Here is a 22,596-nt window from a genome sequence, read left to right as displayed (position 1 = left end):
ACACAATATATAAGAACATACGTAAAATATTGGTACAGTTTTTCATCTTTAAAATTTATGGTAATTTTTTAACAAATGCAACTCAAATAACAAATCTCTTTTACTTGGGTGAGATGTTTAAGATAATTTAACAGCTATCTAATTAAAGGATTGTCTTAGAAATGAACACACGTGGGTGCTCTTCCTCCAGGAAGCACGCCCGTGCCATTCCCTCCCCCTCCCCCAGCCAGCACATATCACTTAATCTCTAAGGGTCCCCATGAGACTTGCAACCAGGGGAGCAATGGGCAGCAGCAGCTCGTCCCAGGCTAACCCCTGAACCTGTCTCCAAGGCCCCCGTTTCCCCCCTTTTCTCTGACTTCCCAGTGAGCCAAGGTGTCCAGGTTCTTCTGTTGCTTCTTCTCTGCCCTTCCTTGTTTCACTGCCCTAAGTGTGTTTTTTGCTGTGGTTAGTAAATTATTGCTTTGCTAAAAACAAACAAACAAACAAATGCAAACACACATGGACTATTGACACTCGCCTCCCAAGATTTACCCAGAAACTCTGTGACTTTAGACCTGTGCTGTGTGTTTTGGCAGCTACCAGCCCTGCGTGGCCATTGAGCACATAAACTGTGGCCAGACCAAGCTGAGATGGGCTGTAAGTGTCAAACACACAACTGATTTCACAGACTTAGTACTAACAAGAGAATGTAACATATCTCATTACTGTTTGTTTATATTTGCTTCTAGCTCACTTTAAAACCATAACTGAATCTAACTCTAATCACAAACAGTTTTTCCTGTTTGTTTTCTTTGTTTCTCAATGAGCCAGGGGTAACTCTGTGATGTAATATTATGTCTCTGTCTCAAAGACAGAGATGTGTTCCTGTATAAGTTCACGTGTGCATATACCCCATGTAAACCTGAGCAAACACTGAGGGAGTTTAAGCCCCTAATTTATAAATTAACTACTGCACAAGTTTCCAAAGCTAGTTGCTGGCGGTGATGGTACCAGGTACAGAAACCTATCTCCTCATTTCTGGTGCAGTATTTGCCTACTGTGCCCTTGACACGCTGAAGGAAGAGAAAGGGCTGAAGCATAAGTTGTATCAGGACAAATATTAATTTTCACTGATAATAACAACTACACATTGGATTTGTAAATCATCTCCCTGTGTAGTTCATAGAACATTGAGCCTATTGTCTCTTGTTCCTCTCAGGTGCTGTATGCCTGTCTCCTGAGATGAACTCATAGTCCCTAATATGTGTGACAGCCTGGAATAGAATCTGATTCTCTAATATAATCTTTATATTTTCAGTGCAAACATTCTGGATGCCTGCTAGAATCACTATGAACTGACTACAGGCATTGACTCCATTAAGTTGGACAGAGTATAATAGACAGATAGCAATGCTGGTGTGATTGATCCCCTTCTAGAATTTGGAGAATGGAGAGGTAGGCATGATTCAGAAGTGAGCAGCAACAGGAGCTCCAGGCAGGAGTGTGAGAGGGCCTTTCTTACCCACCCTCAGCCACACCCTCTGTGACCCTTGTCTTGTGTGGATAACTTCCTCCTTCACTCTGGGGAGGTCTGTGGACTAAAGCAACGTGAAGGCTCAGCCGATGTTCGCACACCTTATACTTGATAGAGCATTAAAGGAAACGGGTGGTAATATCATTTAGGATTTTACCATCCATTCTAAAGCCATAGGACTTCCTCCAAACCTGAAAGAGAGAAACGCCAGCTGCCTGGGGTAAGCTGACTGCTGTACACACAGCACGTTCAGCCCCGTGCAGACGTGGCTGTGGGTGTACTAGTAGTTGAGGCCGGGTGTTGGGACGTCTGCTCACCTCACTTCTGTTTGTCCTGTGCGTTCTTCTGACCCACCCGTCTTCTGCATCCTCACAGGGCTCTTCAGACTTCTTTATATTATTATGTATTTTGATTAATGAGGACTATTTACTTTTTTTGTTTCTCTCCTGGTCCTTGATCTTTTCCTACAAAAGAAAATTGTACTAGTTTTTGACTACAAAGGTAACAATTAGAGGTGATGTGACTCATTTATCATTGTACATAGATGTTTATAATGTTGTCTTTTCAACATTTAACCACAAAGTTTTAAATTATGTAAGTAATACATGAATACATTCCTTAATAATTCAAGGAAGACAGTTAACATAAAATGCCCCCTTGCCTGTAAGGAGTTTTTTAAACGATTATCAGAGCTTTCATTTTAAATTACTCTGGCATGATTTTAGTTGGACATAGCGTGGTATACAGAGTGGTTTTTTTCATTAAAAAAAAACGAAATTTCTCTTTTTATAAAAGACTCGAAACAAAAAACTTATTTTTACGTTGTTTTGATTTCCAGTGAGTTACTGCCCACTTTGATTTGAAAGTTTTTTCCTTGCGTACTTTGAAGTACAGATAATCACCAGCCAGGGAGGATCTAGCGTTGTCCACCAGACGTCACCTGGAGATTTTGTGACTTTAGACCGTGCTGCCCATTAACGGTCTGCTAGTCCCTTGTGGCTACTGAGCACTGACAATGTAACTGTGGGTGCAAAATACATTACAGGTTCCAAAGAGCTGATAGGAAAAACCCAGAAGATATGACTTTCTCTTTAGTTCTTTTAAGGTGGCTCCGGGAGAGTTTAAAAGCGCACACGTAGCTCCCGTTATATTTCTCTGGACAGCACCGCCTTTCACCTTCATACTGGGCAGGAGCCAGGGAGACCTTGGAGGGTCACAGGGAGGGCACCCGTGGGCGCCTTCACTCCCGGGCTGAGCAGCACGGCCACGCCATTGATCCCTGCAATTCCTGAAACAGGAAGTTGTGAGGGGTAACGAGGGACTCACTTCAACACTGAAAACAACTCCATTTAGGCCAGTGGTTCTCAACCTTCCTAATGCCGCGACCCTTTAATACAGTTCCTCATGCTGTGGTGACCCCCAACCATAAAACTATTTTCGTTGCTACTTCATAACTGTAATTTTGCTACTGTTATGAATCGTCATGTAAATATCTGGTATGCAGGATGTATTTTCATTGTTACAAATTGAACATAATTAAAGCATAGTGATTAATCACAAAAACAATATGTAATTATATATGTGTTTTCCGATGGTCTTAGGCGACCCCTGTGAAAGGGTCGTTCGACCCCCGCAAAGGGGTAGCGACCCATAGGTTGAGAACCACTGATTTAGGCCTTGTGGTCTAAGAAAAGCACATCCTATTCTTAGTTCATAGCAACTGTTTTCTTTTTCAGAGATTATAGCATTAGCTTGACATAACCTTGGTAATTACTTATGGCGAGTATTTTTTCCAAATTTTACATTTGTAAGTGTGGTTGTACTGATCCTACTGGACCGCCCACGTAATAGCTGCTTTCCTGTAACTTTGGTAGCTGCCTGCATCCTGTGAGACGCCTGCAGACTGAAATAGCCTCTCCAACTCAGTCATTCATAACTGCCTTTGCTGCCTGTATTGGAGAAGGGAGGATCAGGTCTCCCGTTACAAGGATTGAAATTCTTACTGGGAGTACTTCTTCTGATTCTCACTTCTAAGCTTGTACCTCGCTCAACACAGAAGGTGTGAGACCTTTCTCAGTGTAAGCGATCGAGAGAGTTTATTCACAAATTTCTAAAATTAGGTTTGCATAACATTTCTAAAATGTGGTTGTATCCTCTCTTGGTTATCTTGGTGGGTACAGAAAATCATTGGTTTCATGGAGAGGGACATTCTGTTTACTCAGATGGAAATGGACATATTTCCACCCTTTTGAGCCTTACGGTAGGTAGAAAGGTAGGTAGGTAGGTAGGTAGGTAGATAGATTGATAGATAGATAGATAGATAGATAGATAGATAGATAGATAACCACTGACACTTGAGGATGCCCTAGAACAGTGGTCACCAACCTTTAGGACCTCACGGACCACCGGTTGGTGACCGCTGCCCTAGAAACATTTCCCCTAAAGATCCCCGTCCTTGGGAGACCTCTCCAGAGAACTGAGACTGTGGGCCAGTCTTTTCCGTTTTTGTATTTAAACAGAGCCGACTATCTCAATTTTACCGAACGTAAATTTGGAATGTTGTTTAGAATTTAAACTGGAATAGATGACGAGCGCCATGTAATCGCATGTTCAGTGCACTGTTCAGTGGAAGGCTAAGTGGAGCTCTTTGTTCCCAGCAATCCGATACTGTGACCGATGCCAGCTGATAAAACCAGACCGCTGCCACCACTGCTCCGTCTGTGATAAGTAAGAAAACCTTTATTCTCTTATGGAGTGTGTTTCTTTTCTCACTGTTTGCCAGACTATTTCCTTCTCTCTTTGCTCATGTTCTCACACCTTTCTTGGGGAAATGGAATTGGCATGATCACTTGCATTAGTAACGAGTGTGGTTTAGGGCCAAAATCAGTTGTCCCCTTCCCCCGATTCACACTGACATGAATGTCCTGCATGATTTTTAGCAGCTCAGACTTGGCTGGTTCGATGTGGTATTTCTTCTGTGACCCTCTCCCAGTTGACTGTGACAGTCAGGTGTTATTACATACTTAGTGCAACCACAAGAGCAGTAGAATAGCTTGGCCTAAGGATGGAAATGAAAGGACAAGCTTCACCCAGACTTCCTTTATATCTGTTGACATGTTGCACCTTCTTCAGCGTCAGATAATTGTATATGAACACATTGCATTGTTTTTAGACGTTAAAGCATGTAATATTTTCAGTTGAAAGTTCTATTATTGCATCATAACTGGAATTAGCTATTGTCTCTATTTTAGATGAGGACTTTTGCTATTATTCTATTTTTATTTTATTTATTATTGACATTTATTACAGATGTCCTCCTCTTCCCTGCTCCTTACCCACCTCCGCCCAGCCCCTACCCCCTCCTATTATTCAATTTTTAGATAAGTAAATAATTTTGCAATATTTTACTTGCTACAACTCTTTTGAAATAACATATATATTTTTTAATAATTCAATGGGACTAAGTTTTCATGGGGTGTTGAGTTTTGTGTGTATGGTTTTTTTTTAGATGTATTTTGAAGATGGACCATCATTGCCCATGGTAAGTCTGGCTCTATGCTTAAACCGTTTTCTGTCCCTTCTAACTTAATAAATAAAATCATTTATCTATTTAAATCTTTTTATAAATGAAATTTTGCCTTAGCTGATCTAGGAGGTACTTTCAGATGTTATTTCTGATATTTGCTTAATTAGTTCAAGAGTCTTTATTCAGGAGAATTTCCATGAATAATTTTAAAACCAGTAGCTTACCAATTTAAAAGTTAGCTTCTCATATTTCCTGAGAACAAATGGTTTTCTTTGTATGCACATGCATAAACATAGAAATTCTAAAATACTCCCCAGAAATTACACCAAAATGTACATATAAACACAATACCTCACTGGAAATTTCTAATAATTAATCTAAAGCTTTAACAGTTTATTTTACATAAAACTTGGCATTACAGAGTAGAATAACAAGCATGCAAAAATACACACATACTGCCGAAACCGGTTTGGCTCAGTGGATAGAGCGTCGGCCTGCGGACTGAAAGGTCCCAGGTTCGATTCCGGTCAAGGGCATGTAACTGGGTTGTGGGCACATCCCCAGTGGGAGATGTGCAGGAGGCAGCTGATCGATGTTTCTCTCTCATCGATGTTTCTAACTCTCTATCTCTCTCCCTTCCTCTCTGTAAAAAATCATTTAAAAAAAAATACACACATACTGTTGAAATAAGGGTTTCCACTTAGAATTCGTTAATATTTTAAAAAATATTTAAAATATTTCTAAGTCAGGAAAGTGGGTGTCTTAATAGAGTATTCGAAAGGCATCATTATCTACGGAAGGTGTTTTCTACCTTTCCCTGTAAGTTACCACCCCGTGTGCACGCTCCTTTGCCAGTCAGGCTGAGGTTGCCAGCCAGGTTGGGCTTGCACTGAGCATGATATTCCATGAGCCTCATCTTCTTCAGGGGGGCGCTTGAGGAGGCTGTGCCAGTGGTAGGTTGAAGCATAGACCTACAGAGAGTGATGATCTCAGTTGCAGGAACAGCAGGGGGACGGCCGGTTTCCTGTCTTCTGTAGCCCTCCCCGGGCTGCCTTTTGCTACTGTCTATGCAGACTTTCTCCTTTAACAGGTTATAAAGCTCCTTAACTCCTATAAGAATGATGTTCTTCCCCAAAAAGACTTCACTAAATAACCTCCGTTGTGTATTAGTTTTCATTATGTTCATTCTTTAGCTTTCCTCACTCTTTCCCCCATTGCATTCATTCTGCTCTCATTCTCGGCAAGTAGGCCCCCCCCCGCCCCCCGTACCTTCAGTTATAAGCAGCCTGATCCTCCGCGTATTCCTCTGCTGACCCTCCCATGGCACATGCTGTCAGTGCCCACCGTCTCCCCACGACCCACCTGAATCCACTGCACCGGCAGGGCAGTCCCCACGCCCGCTGACAGCCCCCCCCCCCAAGACACCTCAGTCTTTGCTGCTCTGCCTGAGGGCCCTCTTCCTCCTGGGCATTTGCTCACCTCACTAGCCTGGCGTCCCGAAGTACCAGGGCATTCATGCCTCATGAGGCCACTCTCAACCAGGGAGAGGCTAGTTAAGAGCACATGCTTTTTTGAATTTTCTCCCTTCTTGTTTCAAATAAACGGGATACAGAGTGCCGACTGCATATTTATTGAAAAGCAGCCTGTGCCTAAGTGGACCCGTGCAGTTCCAACCCGTTGGTTCAAGGGTTAACTGTATAGTTATATGGTTCTTGATTGATTAAAGCGATATTACGTGTCAAATTTGAAAAATCGAAACACAATTCCTTTTCAGTGAAACGGATATTTTTAATGTGTGTATGTGTAAAGAAATCTTACGAAGGACACTTAAGATTTGCCAATGCACCTTAAATGATAAAAACTAAATGCTGTGTTAAGGTTGGGCATATGTATACCTGTGCTAAAAAATGTAAAACTCATCGAAAATGTTTTCTGTTTTATCAACAGGGTGAACAATTGTGTTGGATTTTCAAATTATAAATTTTTCCTCCTTTTCTTGGCTTATTCCCTGCTATACTGCCTTTTTATTGCTGCTACGGATTTACAGTATTTTATCAAATTTTGGACAGTAAGTCATTACCTTGTTGATTTTTTTTGGTATATAAAAGTATATAGTACATTTTTTCGTTAGTGAATTATTTCAGACACTGATTTTATAGACTTGAGCTCATTTATAGTCCTCATTATTTGCAGATTCTGTATTTGTGAATTCACATCTTGCTAACGTTTCTCTGTTACCCAAAATCAGAACTCACAGAGCTTTTGTGGCCATTTGCAGACATGCACAGGGTGGCCAAGAATGTGCGTGTCCCCGTGTGCATGTCAAGCAAGGAGATAAAACAAGGAGACGCTGCCTGCTTGTCTCAGCTCCCATATTGTTACACGCTGTGCTTTTCACTCTACTTTTTTGTTTTGGGGTTTTTTTTTTTTTGCATTGTTGTGCTTTGTGTTGGTCATTTCTGTTTAAAATGCTCTTCAAGAATAGTGCTGAAGTACTGTCGGTGTTTCTGAGCACTCGTGTGAGGTGCTTTATGGAGAAAATCTGTGTGTTGGGTAAGCGTCCTTCAGGCGTGAGTCATAGTGATGTTGGGTGTGAGTTCTGTGTCAGTGAATCAACAATAAATGTTGAATAAGCTGTCGATACTGTGTCTTCAGGCACAGACGCACAGAAAACCAGGTTATGAATAAATAGTTCTGACAAAAGTGTGACCGGAGGCTCGCAGGAACCTTCCCTGTGTTTTCCCTGGGAGGAAGCCAGTGCTCATGGCCGCTTTATAGAACACAACCACTGAAATAACAAGAATTGACTAAGAAGATTTTTTATTTTTAGTATTTAAAAATAGAAGTGTTTTCTTTATGTATAAAAAGATTATTTTTTAAAACTATTATATCTAAAATGCCCGAATTTTTACTAGGTATTGCTTGATTAGGCTTTAGTTAATTCATTTGTTTTCTGCACTATTTACCTTAAATGCAAGCAAAACAAAATTAAAATTGAGTATTTTAAATATTCAAAGATACTCCTTGTGAATACCAAACAACAACAAAAAAAGTCATTCCCTGCCAGTTGCTTTATTATTTTCATGAAATTATTCTTTATTCGGTAAGACTTTCCTAATTGCTAGATCATTTATGTGGGATGGGATTTTAATCACATTCAATACCAGAGATTTATTGAGCACCTACTATGTGCCACTTCTATTGCTAAGCACTAGGAATGCACAGGTGTGTGGACAGGCTCTCAGCATTCAAGTAGACCTTCACTGTGCAGCTAGAGGAATGATCCCTAATGAATGTCTGAGAGAATGTCACCCCACGCTCCTCGTTCCTGTGAATGGTTTTAGTCCCAACCACAAATACATTTGTAAAGGAGTAGCCAGGGTTTTCACTGTGAGGACTGCTGTCAAAAGCTCCCGGTGAGCTCTTGTGACCTGTCAATCTGACAGATCCACAGGGTGGGTATGGATACAGTATTTCCTTCTATCAGAAGGAGACACCTCCTGGCAGCTCTGGTGCGTCACTGAGTGTCCTAGCCCCGAACTTACCATTCCAGATCAAGCCGGTGTCCTTGGGCAATAGCACAAAGAGAGTCACGCTGGTTTTGCTTTGAGATGGCCTCTTTTGTCACATGAGTGATGTAAGGTTTATTTTACACCGGCGTTATGCTCTCCTGTTTATCTTTTCTGTGATGCTCTTATTTACAATAGCCTGAAGCATTACTGTGGATGTGTTGTTGTGTGTGTTCTTGTAGTAGATGCTGTTGTTTGTAGTAAAGTAAAACATTGGTGAGTATAGTAGCTAAATTGTGCCAGTCAGCCTTCATTTTTGGCACTTTAATAAATTTATTTAGTCGTTTATAAATATGTAGTATGTTACAAAACGTATTCAAGTAGTAAATTCAAAAGTAAATTTTATAGTTCCTTATACCTTGCTTTCTTCTGTTATAATTTACACTCATATTACCACAGTTTTTCTATGATTCAGTTATGCCAAACAAAATAAATACCCCAAGTTTGAATATATTTTCCATATATATTCATATTCCAATAAACACTTATTTTAATCTGATGCTATATGTTTTTTCTCAAAGCTTTAACATAAAGCCATGTATCTTTCTCCATATCTAAATTTAAGAAATATTTTAAGCAAAAAAATAATCTTACTTATAAAAGTAGGGGAATGCTTATTCCTTTGACAAAACATTTCATTTTCTTCCTTTCTTTATAGAATGGTCTACCAGATACTCAAGCCAAGTTCCATATTATGTTTTTATTCTTTGCTGCAGCTATGTTTTCTGTCAGCTTGTCTTCTCTGTTTGGCTATCATTGTTGGCTAGTCAGCAAAAATAAGTCTACATTAGGTGAGTATGCAATTTTGTAGTTAAAAGAACTTAAATACATAAATAGATACTCATCAAAAGTTGCCATATGAGTAAATGCCTACCTGTCCTGAAGTGGTAAAAATTATTCCTATTCCCCACATTGTTTTGTGGGATGTGACTTAGACACAAACAGATTCACTCATATAATTGTTTTGCTGTTTATCACATGTAAAAGCATTGTGTATATGCAGTGGTGAGTAAGGGCCGAACAGCCTGGTGAAGGGCATAGAAAAATCAATAACTAAACATAAAAGTAATTACAACAGGCAAAGTGCTTTAAAGGAAACGAATAGGATCCCGAGATCTATATCAAGGGCTGAGGGTGGGTAGAAGGGTGCCTGTTTAGATGAGTGATCAGGGAAGAGCTCACCAAAATAATACATATTTAACCTAAGAAGTCAGTCATGGAAAGAGCTAGAACATCTCAGGCAGAGCAAACAGTATGTTCAAAAGCCTGACAGAGGGGGATGCTGTGAAAACAGTGCTTAGAGGAAAATAAATACATAACTATAAATGCTTACATTAAGAAAGAAGAAATATCTCAAATCAATAACTTCACACTTTAAGAACTATAAAAATAAGAGCAGTTAACCCAAAGCCAGCCAAAGTTAGGAAATGGTAAAGATTAGAGAGGAAATAATGAAAATAGAGAATTTAAAGATAGAAGATCAATGAAATCAATAGTTGGTTCTTTGAAAATAATAAATTTGATAGGCCTATCGCTAGAAATAAAAAAAAGAGAGAAGACTCAAATTTTGAAAATCAGAAATGAAAGTGGGGACTACCAACTTTATAGAAATCAAAAAGGTTATAAGAGAAACCATGAACATTTGCACATCAAAAAATTAGGTAACCTAGATGAAATGTACAATTTCTAGAAACGCATAAACTACCAGTCTGACTCAAGAAGAAATAAAAAATCTGAATAGACCAAGAGCAAGTTAGAAAGTTGAATCAGTAATCAAGTACCTCCCAACAAAGAAAAGCCCAGGACTTGAGGGCCTCACTGGTAAATTCTAGCAGACATTCAAGTAGAATTAACACCAATTCTTCTCAAACTCTGCCAAAAAAAATTAGAAGGAAACACTTTCTACTTACACTTTAAGGTTAGCATTGCGCTAATTGCAAAGTCAGAGAAAGACATCACATGAAAACTACAATATCCCTTAGGAACACAAATGCAGAAATCCTCAATAAAATACAAGCAAACCAAATCCAGCAGCATATTAAAAGGACCATATGCCGTGATCAAGTAAGATTTATCCCAGGATAGAAGGGGAAAAACCAAATGATTATCTCAACTGATACAAAAAACGTGTTTGACAAAATATAATACCTTTCATGATAAAAGCACTTAACACACTAAGAATAGGAGGGAACTTCTTTGATCTGATAAAGGGCTTTATGAGAGCCCCACAACTGATACTACACTCAGTGGTGAGAAAGAAAAACCTTTAAGATCAGGAACAAAACAAGGATGCCCTCTTTCTGCTGCTTTTAACACCACTGGGAATTCTAGTTAGAGAAATTAACCGAGAAAAATGTCCAAATTGGAAAGGAAGTTAAAACTATTCTTTTTCACAGATGACATGATCTTATATATAGAAAACATTAAGGGCCCCACATAGCGAAAACAACATCCACCAAAAAATAAAACAAAGCTCTTACATTGTGGTGCTGTTATAAGGATAGAGATGTTGACTAATGAAATTGAACTGAGAGTCCAGAGCTAAACTTAGACATCTTTGGCCAATTGATTTTTTTTTTAAATATATTTTATTGATTTTTTACAGAGAGGAAGGGAGAGGGATAGAGAGTTAGAAACATCGATGAGAGAGAAACATCGATCAGCTGCCTCCTGCACATCTCCTACTGGGGATGTGCCCACAACCCAGGTACATGCCCTTGACCGGAATCGAACCTGGGACCCCTCAGTCCGCAGGCCGACGCTCTATCCACTGAGCCAAACCGGTTTCGGCATGGCCAATTGATTTTTAACAGGGGTACCAAGACCATCCAATGGGGAATGAATAGTATCTTTCAGAGTAATATTTGTAAATCATATGTCCAAGGGCCGAGTATCCAGAATATGTAAATATTACAACTCAACAACAAGAGAAACAAGCCCAGTTTAAAAATTTGCAAAGGATTTCAATAGACATTTAAAAAGACATTTCTCTAAAGAAAATATACAAATGGCCAACAAACATCTAAAAACATGCTCCGTGTCATTAGTTATTAGGGAAATAAAAATCAAAACCACAGAGAGTACCCCTTCATACCCACTTGGATGGATATTAAAAATAACCCACAAGCTTTGGTGAGGATGTGGCGAATTTGGAACCTTCACGTATTGCTGGTGGGAATATAAAAGTGTGCGGTCACTGTGAGAACAGTTTGGCAATTCCTCAAAATGGTAAATATAGAATTACCATATGACCCAGCAATTCCAGTCTTAGGTCTATACCCAAAATAATGGAAAACAGCAATAATTTGTACATCAATGTTCATAGCAGTACTATTTGCATTAGCCAAAAGGTGGAAACAACCCACATTCCCATCAAAGGATGAATGGATAGGAAAAATATGGTTACATATATTCCAGTGGAATAGTATTCAGCCATAGAAAGGAATGAAGTACTGAAACATGCTACCACATGTGACTGCCTAATGGTTTCCTCTTGGGGTGAAGAAAATATGTTGGAACTTGATATAGGTGGAAGAAAATCATGAATGTACTAAATGTCACTGAATTATGCGCTTTAAAGTGATTAAAATTTTTTTTCTTTATTGATTAAGGTATTACATATGTGTCCTTATCCCCCCATTACCCCTTCATCCCCCCACTCATGCCCTCACCCCCCTGGTGTCTGTGTCCATTGGTTAGGCTTATATGCATGCATACAAGTCTTTTGGTTGATCTCTCCCCCTTACCCCCACCCTCCCCTACCTTCCCTCTGAGGTTTGATGGTCTGATTGATGCTTCTCTGTCTCTGGATCTGTTTTTGTTCATCAGTTTATGTTGTTCGTTATATGCCACAAATGAGTGAGATCATGTGATATTTATCTTTCTCTGACTGGCTTATTTTGCTTAGCATAATGCTCTCCAGTTCCATCCATGCTGTTGCAAATGGTAAGAATTCCTTCTTTTTTACAGCAGCATAGTATTCCATTGTGTAGATGTACCACAGTTTTTTAATCCACTCATCTGCTGATGGGCACTTAGATTGTTTCCAAATCTTAGCTATGGTCAGTTGTGCTGCTATGAACATAGGGGTGCATATATCCTTTCTGATTGGTGTTTCTAGTTTCTTGGGATATATTCCTAGCAGTGGGATCACTGGGTCAAATGGGAGTTCCATTTTTAGTTTTTTGAGGAAACGCCATACTGTTCTCCACAGTGGCTGCACCAGTCTGCATTCCCACCAGCAGTGCACGATGTTCTTTAAATTTCACCTCAATTTTTACAGAAATCTGTAGGAAGAGACCTAGCAATGTTTGAGACACTACCCACATGGTTGATACATAGAAAGCTAAAAAACAAAAAAATATATACTGTGAGGTTTGATGAGTAAGCAGGGACTAAGCTAACTGGAGTTTTCTAGACTAAGGTTGGGAGTTTGGGAATACAGCCAGGACTTATGATCTCAAAGGACACTTCAAACAGTGAGATTCCATGATTATAATTGTCAGTGAAGATTAATTGTGGCAAATGAATGACGATTTTTAATATTCAGGTGAAATCTTCTTATAGCAGATACTATTAGGGTGAAAATTGGTATAATAAAGTAATTTCTAAACAAAGTATCTTACTTTCAAAATAGATGTTGGACAATTAAATTTTAATTTATCAAAAGTAAATGAATTGCTTCTAGAAGCTTTTAACTCCTCAAGCTTGTAGATTGAACTTGTAACACCGAAAAAACTTCCTACAATGTGGTCCTCCAGTTATAAACCTGTGTTATACATAAAGCTACATAACTTAGGGCAGTGATGGCGAACCTTTTGAGCTCGGCGTGTCAGCATTTTGAAAAACCCTAAACTCTGGTGCCGTGTCACATATAGAAATTTTTTGATATTTGCAACCATAGTAAAACAAAGACTTATATTTTTGATATTTATTTTATATATTTAAATGCCATTTAACAAAGAAAAATCAACCCAAAAAATGAGTTCGCGTGTCACCTCTGACACGCGTGTCAGAGGTTCGCCATCACTGACTTGGGGGATAAATGCTAAGGAACTTGGAAATTGCCACATATTTTTAGTACCTTCACTCTGCTAATTAGTGTTTTCTTTTTTACATGATGGACAGAACTCATTATACTCATGCGTTTATTCATAGTCAAAAAATTAAAATTGTATATTTTTACATCTCAGAAAAAAATGAAGCATGGGAAGAACATTGATGGCCTTGTTCAGGTTGCATGCTGATATTTATTTTCTGTGTGATCATTCATTTCCTGTGTGATCTTGGGCAAATCCCACAGCCTCTCTGCATGTCAGCTTCCATATGCAGTGTGGGCATAGTCACACACATGGTATGATTCTGCATTGGATCTTGGTTTGGACAAACCAGCTTTAAAGTATATTTTGGGTTAGCTGGGAAAAAAGGTACGATTCAATGAGATTGTAAAATGGAACATACTGTAAAATGCAGGCTATAGAATGTATGTATAGTCTCATTTTAGTTAAAACCTGTGTAGATTTGTATCTATCTATATCCATCCACCCATGTATCTAAAAAAGAATTAGAAGATGTAAATTACTTGCTTTTTGTATTTTCTAGTTTTCTGCAATGCCCATCTGCTGCTATAATAGTTAAAAGGTTACTTAGAAATTAAAGTAAATGTAATCATTAGATTTTTTAAAGCAGTACAGGCAATCTTCATTGCTGAGCTGCTGGTAGGCACATAAGTCCTCAGGGGGTTAGCCATTGATTTTCGAGTGCCCTCATTTAACTCAGTCACTTCTAAAGGTACGGGTTACTAGTTAATGTTCATTACTCATGTGATTGCTCTGCTGTCTTTTTTAGAGGCTTTTAGAAGTCCTGTATTTCGACATGGAACAGATAAGAATGGATTCAGCTTGGGTTTCAGTAAAAATATGCGACAAGTTTTTGGTGATGAGAAGAAGTACTGGTTGCTACCCGTGTTTTCAAGGTATTTCTTTGTGAAATGTTTCCGGTATTAAACCAATGAAAGTAATCCAGCAAAGGGACGCTATGATTCTGCACAGGACCTCCTGTTTTTTAACGTACTATTTTATGATTCACTGTTGTACCAATGTGGAAATAAATTAACTCCTCACCTCCCTATACAGACTGTATTGAAATCAGTGTCTGGCACACGTTTGGCCCCTCACGGAACTGTGTTCTGCTCGCAGACGGGAGCGCTGTAACGGAGTCTCACTCCGTTGGCGTTTTCGTGGCTCCGTTGTAAGTGTTTGTTTCCATTATAGTCTCGGCGATGGCTGCTCCTTCCCAACTTGCCTTGTGAACCAAGATCCTGAACAGCCGTCCACTCCTGCAGGACTGAATCCAGCATCGAAAAAGTAATCTCATGTTGTTTTTCTCTACTTCACTTTCCAATAACATATGTTATCCTCACCTGTCCTTGGGTTACATGTTTCTTTAAAAGTTTTAAGAATATAAGAGAATTCACTACAGTGGCTTCTGTTTAGAATGAAGGAGGGAGGAAAAAATCAGGAGCTTTAGTTATACTTGAAAAATTCTGTTATTAATCTGGGTGGTGTGTAAACAGGTTGTTAATTCTCTAAACATTTTAGTTGACTGAAGCATATTATGATTTTTTAAAAAATATATTGTACTTAAGCCCTAGCCGGTTTGGCTCAGTGGATTGAGCGTCGACCTGTGGACTAAAGGGTCCCAGGTTCGATTCTGGTCAAGGGCACATGCCCAGGTTGTGGGCTCGATCCCCAGTGGGGAGCGTTCAGGAGGCAGCTAATCAATGATTCTCTCATCGTTGATGTTTCTATCTCTTTCTCCCTCTTCCTTCCTCTCTGAAATTAATAAAAAAACTATTTAAAAAAATTGTACTTAAAAGAAAAAAAAAGTAAGTCCAGATTAGCTTGCCTGGCGATCAGGTGAGCCGATCCAGGTGGACTTTCCTGTGACTCTCCAGGTAACTTAGAAAGAGACCAGGAAACTTCCCTGGGTCAGGCCTCTGGAGGACGAATGGAATCCCAGACACCTGCTCTTTCGTTAGCAGTTTTGTTAGCATTGTGCAGCCTATTCCTGCTGCTCTTCACAGACCTCTGGGCATTTTCTGAGCCATTTCTGCGGAGAGAAGGGAAGGGCTCTTGGGAATGTATTAAAAGTCAGACTTTTGCCAGTGTTTTAAGTCTGTTTTGCTTCTAGTCTATCAAGAATCTAAGGAAAACCTGAAATTTGATTCTGACTTGGCTGCTAACTGGCAAAAGGCAAAACTACTTAAATGTTTAAAATGCTATACGTATATGAATAAGTTTTAAAAACTAATTTTATATCGTTAAGACAGTTATTTGAATATGGCATACTTCTGATTTTTAATGAAATCCAATAGCAAAAGCATAACCATAATAGCATTCTTAGTTAAATATTAGAGAGTTTCTTAGGTGCCAGAATGCAGTGTGCATGCACCTATACCTGCACTCCCCCTGTCTAGTGCGGATTTCTTTCTTTTTTTAAAAAAATATAATTCTTTATTGATTTCAGAGAGGAAGGGAGAAGGTGAGAGAGATAGAGACATCAATGATGAGAGAGAATCACCAATTGGCTGCCTCCTGCATGCCCCTACTAGGGATCGAGCCCACAACCCAGGCATATGCCCCCGGCCAGAATCGAACCTGGGACCCTTCAGTCTGCAGGCTAATGCTCTATCCACTGAGCCAGGCCGGCTAGGGCTAGTGTGGATTTCTTATTGCCAACAGTATTTCTCCTCTGCAGCCTGGCCTGACCCCAGAATGCGTCTCAAAGTAGTGATCCTGGCGGCCATTCCAAATTATTTTAAACCAGAGGCCCGGTGCACGAAATTCATGCATGGGGGGGTGTCCCTCAGCCTGGCCTGCACTCTCTCACATCCCGGGACCGCTGGCTCCTAACCGCTCACCTGCCTGCCTGCCTGATCACCCCTCACCACTGCCTGCCTGCCTGATCACCCCTCACCACTCTGCCTGCCTGCCTGATCGCCTCCAACTGCTCACCTGCCTGCCTGATCACCCCTAACTGCTCACTGGCCTGCCTGATCGCCCCTAACCGCTTGCGTGCCTTCCTGATTGCCCCTAACCACTCTGCCTACCTGCCTGATCACCCCAACCGCTCACCTGCTTCCTCATCACCCCTAACTGCTCGCCTGCCTGCTTCATCACCCCTAACTGCCTCTGCCTCGGCCCCTGCCGCCGCGGCTTCATCCAGAAGGACGTCCGGAATGACATCCGGAAGGTCATTCGGCTGTCCGGTCTAATTAGCATATTATGCTTTTATTATCATAGATTGTCAGGAGATGAAACCTATTCACCACCCCACCCCTAGAGGGAGCTATGTATAGACCAGACTCTCCATCAATGAGGGATTTCAATGTGCTTCACAGGGACATTCAAAGGCACCAGAGTATTTTGGGTCATGCTCTGAGAGTTTTGGCTTGAAAACTCCTCAGGAGCTAAATGTTAATGGTTTTCTTTACTTTGGTGCAGAAAAATCTAGTTTTAATAAGTTATTTGTTATGTTGTCATAGCTTTCATAAAATTTAAGTTTTCAATAATGCTTCTTATCTTTATTAAGTGGTTTTTGTAGTTTAAGACTCTTTGGGTTTTAGAGATCATACCTCTCCCACGTGTCCCCAGGGTATGGAGAGGAAGTCGGTTCTGGCACTGTTACCTCGCCAGGTGGTCTTGAAGAGGTCAGGCTTCTCCTGTTTCCTTTAAATGTTGAGATTGGATTTTGGCAGCTACAGAATTGTATAATTCTCCCTGATTAGCCCATATAAAATTTCTATGGTTATTGTTGGGATCGCTGTGCTCCAGAGTTTTATATCTGGCTGTCTACTCAACAATCCCACTTCAGTGTCTAAAAGTCATGGCCAGCTGAACAGGTGCAAAGCAGAACTCCTGATTCCAGCTATCCACACCCTCACGCCCACCAAAGCCCGATTCTCCTCATTCTTCCATACGTGAACCAGTATTTGTGACCTCTGTCCTCCCAGGTACTCTGGCCAGAAACACTGGACTCATTCCGATTCCTTTCTTAAGTTTTCCTTTATTTACTCCATTTGCAAACCCTATCAGATTCCCCCTCAAAATACATCTGTATCATTTCTCACATGAATTGTTTCCATTTCTTCCTGACCTTCCTGATGCCATTTTTTCCCTACTCCAGTCTATTCATTAGGAAGTCAGCGTGATCCTTTTGAAACATAAATCAGATTTTGTCGCTCTTCTGCTCAAAAACCTCCATTGATTTCCCATCTTACTCAGAATAAAGACTAGTGAATGTCCTTACCTCATTCTATCTAATCTGGCTCCCAGCACCTCTCTGATGTCAGCCCTACTGTTACTCAGTAACAATTCTTGGACACACAGATCTTGGCTGTTCCTCATACACCAGACATGTCCCTTATTTAATGCCTTTGTACTTGTTCATTCCTCTTCCTAAATGTTCTTCCTCCAGAATCCTGAATGGTCTGTGCCTTCTCTTCATTCACTTTCTACTCAGGTGTAACTTCACAATAGAGGCCATCCTTGAAAAGCCTTTGTAAAAGAGTAACCTGCTCCGACACTTCCCTGGACACTAGTTGTCATAGCTCGTATTGTCACCTGACTTATTATATATTTATTCCTTTATTATTATTCTTCCTCGGTTACAGTGAAATTTCCACGAGATCAAAGACTTTATTCATTGATGTAATAGATAATGAATATCATTAAATGAATGGATCCATGCCAGCAATCAGTCTCCACGGAGTCCCTAAACCAGGACTTACTCTCCTATACCTGGTAGATGGCCTCTTTCCTGAGGAATCAAAAGAATTAGAGTAAAAGGAACAGGAGACGTTCATAGGAAAGGAAGCATAGTTTTTTTTAAAAACTACCCTTCAAATTTTTAATAAGGGTAGGTTAAAGCTGCACAAAATTAAAATATTCTCAAATTTTAGATCTGAGATGCAAAAGCATATCCTTTAAAAAATAATAGTTACAGACAACTGAAATATGTGAAATTATTCTTGGAGGAATTTTAAATAGTTTTTTCTTTTGAGCAGTATTATAATTAGTATTTCAGGGTGTTCTAAAATAATCGTTTCTATGCCAATATTTTTTTTCTAACTCATGTTATTTTAATTTATATATTTATTTTTTCATATCATCCAATATGTCAATATGTGGCATGTGTACTTAAATTTTAAAACTCAAGTTCTTCTTTTAAGACTTTCATTTTCCCAAATTAAACACCAGGCTTGAAAGACCTGATAAGGTCAGATGTTTTCAACACCTCCTGCAAGATGATGCTCAAGTTTGTTGTTTCAGTCTTACAGGGGATAGAGGATTCTTTGTTCAAGACCAGTCAGGCCACTTTCGAAACACTAGACCAATTTTTCCTCAAACTTATCTTTCTACCATCACCTTCATAGATTTTTTCCATATCCACATGCCACTTAAAAATACCATTTTTCTTTAATATGTTTATTTAAACTTGCACTGAGATTTATTTTTAAACCAAACTTCATACCACTGTCATAAATGACAAACTAGTATAATTTGTCATAAATAGAGTATAACAATGGAAAATTGGAAATGAAATACTGTTAGGTCTAATTAGATTCCCTTACCTGCTAAAGTCTGAAGCTGAGGCCAAGTTTTTGTATTAAAAATGGAGATTTGCCAGGGTTGCAGATTGTCACCTTATTGTAATCAAAATGAAAAGAGAACTAAAGAGAGAACACTTTTTCTCATTGCGAGCCAGGGTGATTTAATTGTTCCTGTGTTCCCCCAATTCTCTTGGGTAACTCCTATAATGATCTCGCACCACAGTGGTTTGAGTTCCACACTCTGAGAAACACCTTAATATTGTCGAGAGTTAATGTGATGATTGTGATGATGATTATTCTTCTTCAGTCCTGAAAACCATCAATTTCCTGCAAAGCCATTGAGAGAGTCGCAGAGCCACCTCCTTACTGATTCTCAGTCTTGGACAGAGAGCAGCACAAACCCGGGGAAAGACAAAGCTGGTAAGGGTGTGCCTGTTCGGCTTTCCGGATATATTTTATTTTTAAAAGGTTAAAGTAGTGAAAAACATTCCATTATATTTCCTATAGGATTTTTCTTGCTTACAGTCTGACTTTCAGTGTAAATTTAGAGTTATTTTCAGGAACTTTTATTTGGGAAGTACTTGAATGGCTATTAGCTCTAGAAAATCATTTTGTGAAAGATAGATCTACACTGTGTTTTTTTCCAGCTTATAGAACCAAGTCTTTATTCCTGCATACTAAATGATCGAAATAAATTCAAAGTATAATTTTTAAAATGGAAAAATGTAATCAACTCAGACAAAAGATTGAAAAATATCTGCTGTAAAGGATTTCAAATTATGCAGTTCTTTTACCCTAAGGTTTCTATCCAATTTCAAAATGTCAAAGTGACTGCATAATTACCATAACTTTAGCTACATGTATTTTCTTCATAGTTCCCTTGTTATTGCTGTAGATTTTAATCTTTTTTTTTTTTTTTTTTTTTGATTTTTTTTTTTGATTTTTTTTTTTTTTGATTTTAATCTTTTGATTACTTCTTTATTGGCAAAGAATGGCAAGGTTTGAAGCCAGACAGACTTGATTCAAATCCCAATTTGGGCACCTAATTAGTAGGTGGTATTTGTGAAGTTACCTAAACTTTATATTTAGCTTCCTTATCTTGAAAACACTACTTATTTCCCAGGTTTGGGAAGGCTTAAGCAAAAACAATGTGGTCAAACATGCAGGTGTGAGTAAATGTGTATGGTGTCCCTATAAATGAGTATGAAACCACTCATTCACCATTGAGACAATGTTAGCCAAAAACTCACTAGGTTGACTAATTGAATTCCTCAATCCTTTCTCCTTCATTCCTGTTCTTTCCTTCAAACTCTCTCTTAGCACTGCTTAGTTTTAGCTGACTGCACTTTATTTACTGGTTTCCTTGATGTCTCTTTGGGATTTAGTAATGGTGAAAAAAAAATGGATTGTCTTGATTAAAAATTATAAGGTCTTTATTAAATATACTAGAGGCCTGATGCATGAAATTTATGCACTCGGGGGTTAGGGGGGGTCCCTCAGCCGGGCCTGTGCCCTCTCGCAGTCTGGGAGCCCTCAGGGGATGTCCAACTGACAGCTTGGGAGGGGCCTAAGTCGTCAGTTGAACATCCTTAGTGCTGCGGCGGGGCGGAGGCGGGAGAGGCTCCTGCCGTTCTGCTCGCCAGCCATGAGCCCAGCTTCTGGCTGAGCTGCACTCCCCCTGTGGGAGCACACTGACCACCAGGGGACAGCTCCTGCATTGAGTGTCTGCCCCCTGGTGGTCAGTGTGCATCATAGTGACCAGTCGTTCTGGTTGTTCCGCCTTAACGGTCACTTAGGCTTTTATTACATAGACTAGGGGCCCAGTGCATGAATTCGTGCACCTTAAAAGGAACTGTGGGCTGCGAGTCTGCAGTGGGCACAGGGGCAGGTCTTGGCCCATCCTCTGTACTCCCACCCTGCCCCTCCTGCCATAGTCCCCTGTCTGCTGGCAGCCCCACTCCTGCTGCTCCCATGCACTAACGGTGCCAGCCCCGCTCACACCCGCTGACAGTGCGGAGCAATTGGGGCTGGTGCCAACAGCGGGTATGAGCGGGGCCGACACTGTCAGTGGGTGTGAGCACTAGGCTGGACCACGGCACGCGGGAGAAAAGAATTTTCAGTAACCACCAGAGGCTCGCCCCAATGCCAGCGACCGGCGCCCCGCCTTGGTCTGGTGCCCCTCTCTGCTCCACCATCTTGCCGCTGTCGCTGCCTGCCATGTTCTGTGCGCGCCCTTTGGTGGTCAGCGCTCCTCATAGTGACCAGTTGTTCGGTTGTTCCGCCGTTCGGGCTATTTGCATATTAGCCTTTTGCTATATAGGATAATCAGTCATATTCTCCTAAAATATTGGCTTTAAGAAGTCTTGTTTTTTTTGTTTTTTGTTTTTTTTTGTCCCATTTACTTATTGGTTGATTCTTGTATGTGCCCTGACCAAAAGTTGTTTTTTTTAAAGGGTCGGGCAAAAGTAGGTTTAGTTATTCAAATGGGAAATAATATAATAATTAAAAATAATAATACAATTATAAATTCTGTGTTTTGTGTATTTAAACCTACTTTTGCCCCGTCCGGTATATTCCCTCAGAAGATCCCTGAGTATTCATAATTTGGTCTCTCTTTACCTTCAAACCTGCCATTCCATTTTCTGATCTACGGGAAGGACAAAAATTGATGACACCTCTTTGCCTTTTGAATTCATCAGTTTCCTTAGAGGCAAAGAAGTGATGTATAGTTGCAGGTCAATTTTTGGGGGGGGATGAAGAAGGATTCATGCTGTTAGTAGTTGGCTTCTTGGATTAATATTTCTGTTACTTTGATAGGTGAATGAGAAACTAAAGTTAAAAAAATGATGTAAAAGAAACATGAGAAAGACGAGGTGAGGAAGGGCTCAAAGATTAGTTTAACTAGAATGAGGTAGGTCAAGGAAGAATTAGGAAACAATGATTTATGATAGTGGGAAGTGCCAGGTTCAATGTACCTTTTCCCTAGGTATACATCTCTATTTTTTTATTTTATTTTATTTTTTTTGGTGACAGTGGTTGTGACCTACACTGTTTCTCATGTGTGTGTTTATATTACCATCTTATTTATAAACACCCATACCATGTACTAGGAAAACTCATGGATGAATAAACAAATCTCTGCCTATTTGTTCAAAAGCAACCAAAAAAATGCTAATTCAAGTTCTTTCTTGAAGGGATGAGCAATCCTGCATTGACCATGGAGAATGAGACTTAACTCTTCAAACAAAACGAATTCCTATTGTATGAAAGTAAGTTAAGCTTTCCTTTATGTTTTATATTTTTCACACTTTTCTAATTCTCATAGGGCAAATTGTTTCCATAAGCATTATTTATTTTTGAGTGATTCAAATTA

General features: G+C 39.8%; 1 protein-coding gene across 3 annotated transcripts in view; it reads left to right on the top strand.

Annotated features, from left to right (window-relative positions):
• ZDHHC2 (zinc finger DHHC-type containing 2) overlaps positions 1-22,596 on the top strand; it is a 58,335-nt gene that overhangs the window by 31,205 nt on the left and 4,534 nt on the right. For 2 of the 3 annotated variants that reach the window (XM_006097419.3, XM_023761183.1), the window contains exons 5-12: positions 4,174-4,243; positions 5,025-5,057; positions 6,990-7,110; positions 9,270-9,402; positions 14,459-14,585; positions 14,884-14,976; positions 19,531-19,643; positions 22,418-22,492. In XM_006097419.3, coding sequence (XP_006097481.1) covers positions 4,174-4,243; positions 5,025-5,057; positions 6,990-7,110; positions 9,270-9,402; positions 14,459-14,585; positions 14,884-14,976; positions 19,531-19,643; positions 22,418-22,458 — 731 coding nt within the window. In that variant the 3' untranslated portion in view covers positions 22,459-22,492. The remainder of the gene's footprint in view (positions 1-4,173; positions 4,244-5,024; positions 5,058-6,989; positions 7,111-9,269; positions 9,403-14,458; positions 14,586-14,883; positions 14,977-19,530; positions 19,644-22,417; positions 22,493-22,596) is intronic. The other variant, XM_023761184.1, reaches the window with a different exon arrangement.

Source organism: Myotis lucifugus, unplaced genomic scaffold, assembly GCF_000147115.1.
Source record: "Myotis lucifugus unplaced genomic scaffold, Myoluc2.0 scaffold_201, whole genome shotgun sequence".
In the NCBI taxonomy this organism is placed as follows: Eukaryota; Metazoa; Chordata; class Mammalia; order Chiroptera; family Vespertilionidae; genus Myotis; species Myotis lucifugus.
Note: the sequence above shows the minus strand (reverse complement) of the source record. Positions and strands in the feature narration are given on the sequence as shown.